At 39.3% G+C, this 2,644-nt stretch overlaps 1 protein-coding gene across 1 annotated transcript; it reads left to right on the top strand.

Moving 5' to 3' along the window:
* The first annotated feature begins 1,462 nt into the window (after positions 1-1,462).
* Positions 1,463-2,431, top strand: LOC146853740 (olfactory receptor 5J3-like). Its single transcript, XM_085650854.1, has one exon. The coding sequence runs from the start codon at positions 1,463-1,465 to the stop codon at positions 2,429-2,431; it is 969 nt and encodes a 322-aa protein (XP_085506980.1).
* Positions 2,432-2,644: the final 213 nt, after the last annotated feature.

A 2,644-nucleotide genomic window follows, 5' to 3' on the forward strand; every position in this document is an offset into this window, starting at 1 on the left:
TTTTATAAAATTAATCAAACTCCCTTAGCTGATTACAATGTTTAACAATATGATTACTGTATGTGCTAGAAGGAATAGACAACATATTATACAGGTTGTTTGAAACTATGCATGAGCTGCCTTTTTAAAAACAATTATTTATGTTGGCTGAAAAGCAGGCAGGTGGACTGTGGTATATCTACTTATATATGGTGCTGCTGCTGCCATTCCCATGCTAAAACAACAGTTGATGGACAGAATGCAGAACAATGTCATACATTCACCCCAGTACAGAGATATGGGCCTAAATCCATCGTTTTTTTGCTCACCATGCCACCCCAGTTTAGACCTGGCCATATACAAATCAGTCTTGACCCTATCCCTCATGGGAACAGTCCAGCCCGAATTGCCAAGCCAGGTCCTCCCTGGACCGGAAACAAGCATCCTAGGACCGGTTTCAGGGTTTCACCCCTCTTCAGCCAGGATAGCTTGATTCCAGTGGCATGGAGAGCACGGGACTCACGTCTGAGCATACCTGTCCCACTCGGGGTGACAAATGCAAAAACAACAGTTGATGGACAGAATGCAGAACAATGTCATACATTCACCCCAGAACAGAGATCTGGGCCTATATCCATAGTTGTTTTGCTCACCAATGCTGGCATGCTTTAGGCTGCTTTGGGGCACCCACCCACCTTTCAACGTTCATGGGTCCAATACACAGTCTTAATTGGGAATACATTAAGAGGCCTAAGCAGCTGAAGATTGCTAGAAGATCTTAGAAAGTTTTGGGCAGGACAATGTCAACATTCTAAAAGTGGCATTTTGTGACTTAAAATCAAACATGATATTTCTGCCTGCTCCCAATCACACGTTAGTGGGTATTGAATGTAAAAAGGCAACCTAACATTATCCTATGGCAGGGGTAGGCCTTAGACAAGTGAAAAACAAACTTAAGAGTTTTTATTGCCAGGACATGTAAAACTTAAAAACAGCTGTGTTATTTGTAAATTTGAGCATTATAGCAGGACAAAAGCAATGCAGAAAAAGTATACTGTTTGATGGAAATCTTAAGAACAAGGCTCATTTAGTGTTTATTTCCCATAATGATGAGCTTTCATAATGAAGGCTTTCTGTCTTGATACTTTTTTTAAATTTGACATTTCTTTATTATAATGGCTTTCTTCTTTTGTGAAAAGTGATAAAAATATTGTCCCTAGATATTAGCTAATCCATTTAATAGTTCTTAACTTCTCTCTTTTTCTTTAAGGATATATTCACATTTGCAGCAAAAATTAGCACTTTGGATTTGCAAGTTATGCACTGGCTGCAGGTTTATTGCTATACACAGTTGATATGGGATACACTTAGCACATGACATGCATCTGGGAACATGTATTTTATAAAAGCAAGGAATTGCAATCTGCCTCACAATTCAACGTAACATATATACTTTATAAAGGGAATCATTTTCTGTTTTGTCATGCAGTTTCCTATACAGACAAATATTTCTGAAGTTACGTTAATGAAGAATTATACAGATGAAAATAACTTCATCCTTTTGGGAATTTCAGACCTGCCTGCACTTCAGGTTCCCCTCTTTTGTGGGCTACTACTGATCTATGTGGCAATCTTGACTGGAAACCTCATCATCATTAGCCTGATCTGGTTGGAAGTCCAGCTGCACATTCCCATGTATTTCTTCCTTATTCATCTCTCCTTAATGGACATATGCAGCTCATCAGTCACTGTCCCCAAGATGCTCATGAACCTCCTATTGGGCAGAAAGACCATATCCTTTTCTGGTTGTATTGCTCAATTCTCCTTCTTCATTTTTTTGGCCACCTCAGAATGTCTTCTCCTGAGTGTAATGGCTTATGACCGCCATGTTGCCATCTGTCACCCTTTGAGATATGCAACCATTATGACTGGGAGGCTATGTGGCCAACTAGTTACTGGATCCTGGGTTGGTGGTTTCCTCTGTTCATTGAAGCACACAATCGCCATATGCCGATTATCGTTTTGCAGCTCAAGAATAATTAATCATTTTTTCTGTGATGTTCCTCAGGTTTTGACTCTGTCTTGCACTGACCCCTTGATAAATGTCGTGCTTATTTTTATTTCTGGTGTAATAGTGGGACTAGGATGTTTTATCGTAACTATTATTTCTTATATCTATATAATTGCTGCAATATTAAGAATCAATTCCAGGACGAGTAGATTCAAGACCTTTTCTACCTGCACGTCCCACCTCACTGTGGTCACTTTCTATTATGGATCCATGTTCTTCACCTACTTCCGCCCTGTTTCCAGTTATGCCATGCCCGAAGGCCGGCTACTGTCTGTGATCTATACTGTCATCACCCCTCTTGTGAATCCATTGATTTATGCGCTGAGGAACCATGAGATAAAGGGAGCTCTGAAAACAGCTTTAAGATGTGCCACAGATTAAATATTTGAGAAGATGCCTCACAGCTAGCTTCACCATGGGTTATATCTTCAATATCATAAATGCTGCTTACATTTTGAAAGAAAGGTAATGTGTACGCATGAAAAATGGAAGTTGCCATCATTGATAAGCTTGCTTTGAACTGGACATTTTAAGCTGTTAAATATTCTGGAACATTACATTTAAAAAACTTCACAACATAAGTTAATAAAGAGC

The sequence above is a fragment of the Triturus cristatus genome, chromosome 4_1 (assembly GCF_964204655.1).
Source record: "Triturus cristatus chromosome 4_1, aTriCri1.1, whole genome shotgun sequence".
Classification (NCBI taxonomy): Eukaryota; Metazoa; Chordata; class Amphibia; order Caudata; family Salamandridae; genus Triturus; species Triturus cristatus.

Excerpts from the sequence above, each read along its gene's own strand:
- LOC146853740 (XM_085650854.1), top strand. The coding sequence starts at position 1,463 with ATGCAGTTTCCTATACAGACAAATATTTCTGAAGTTACGTTAATGAAG.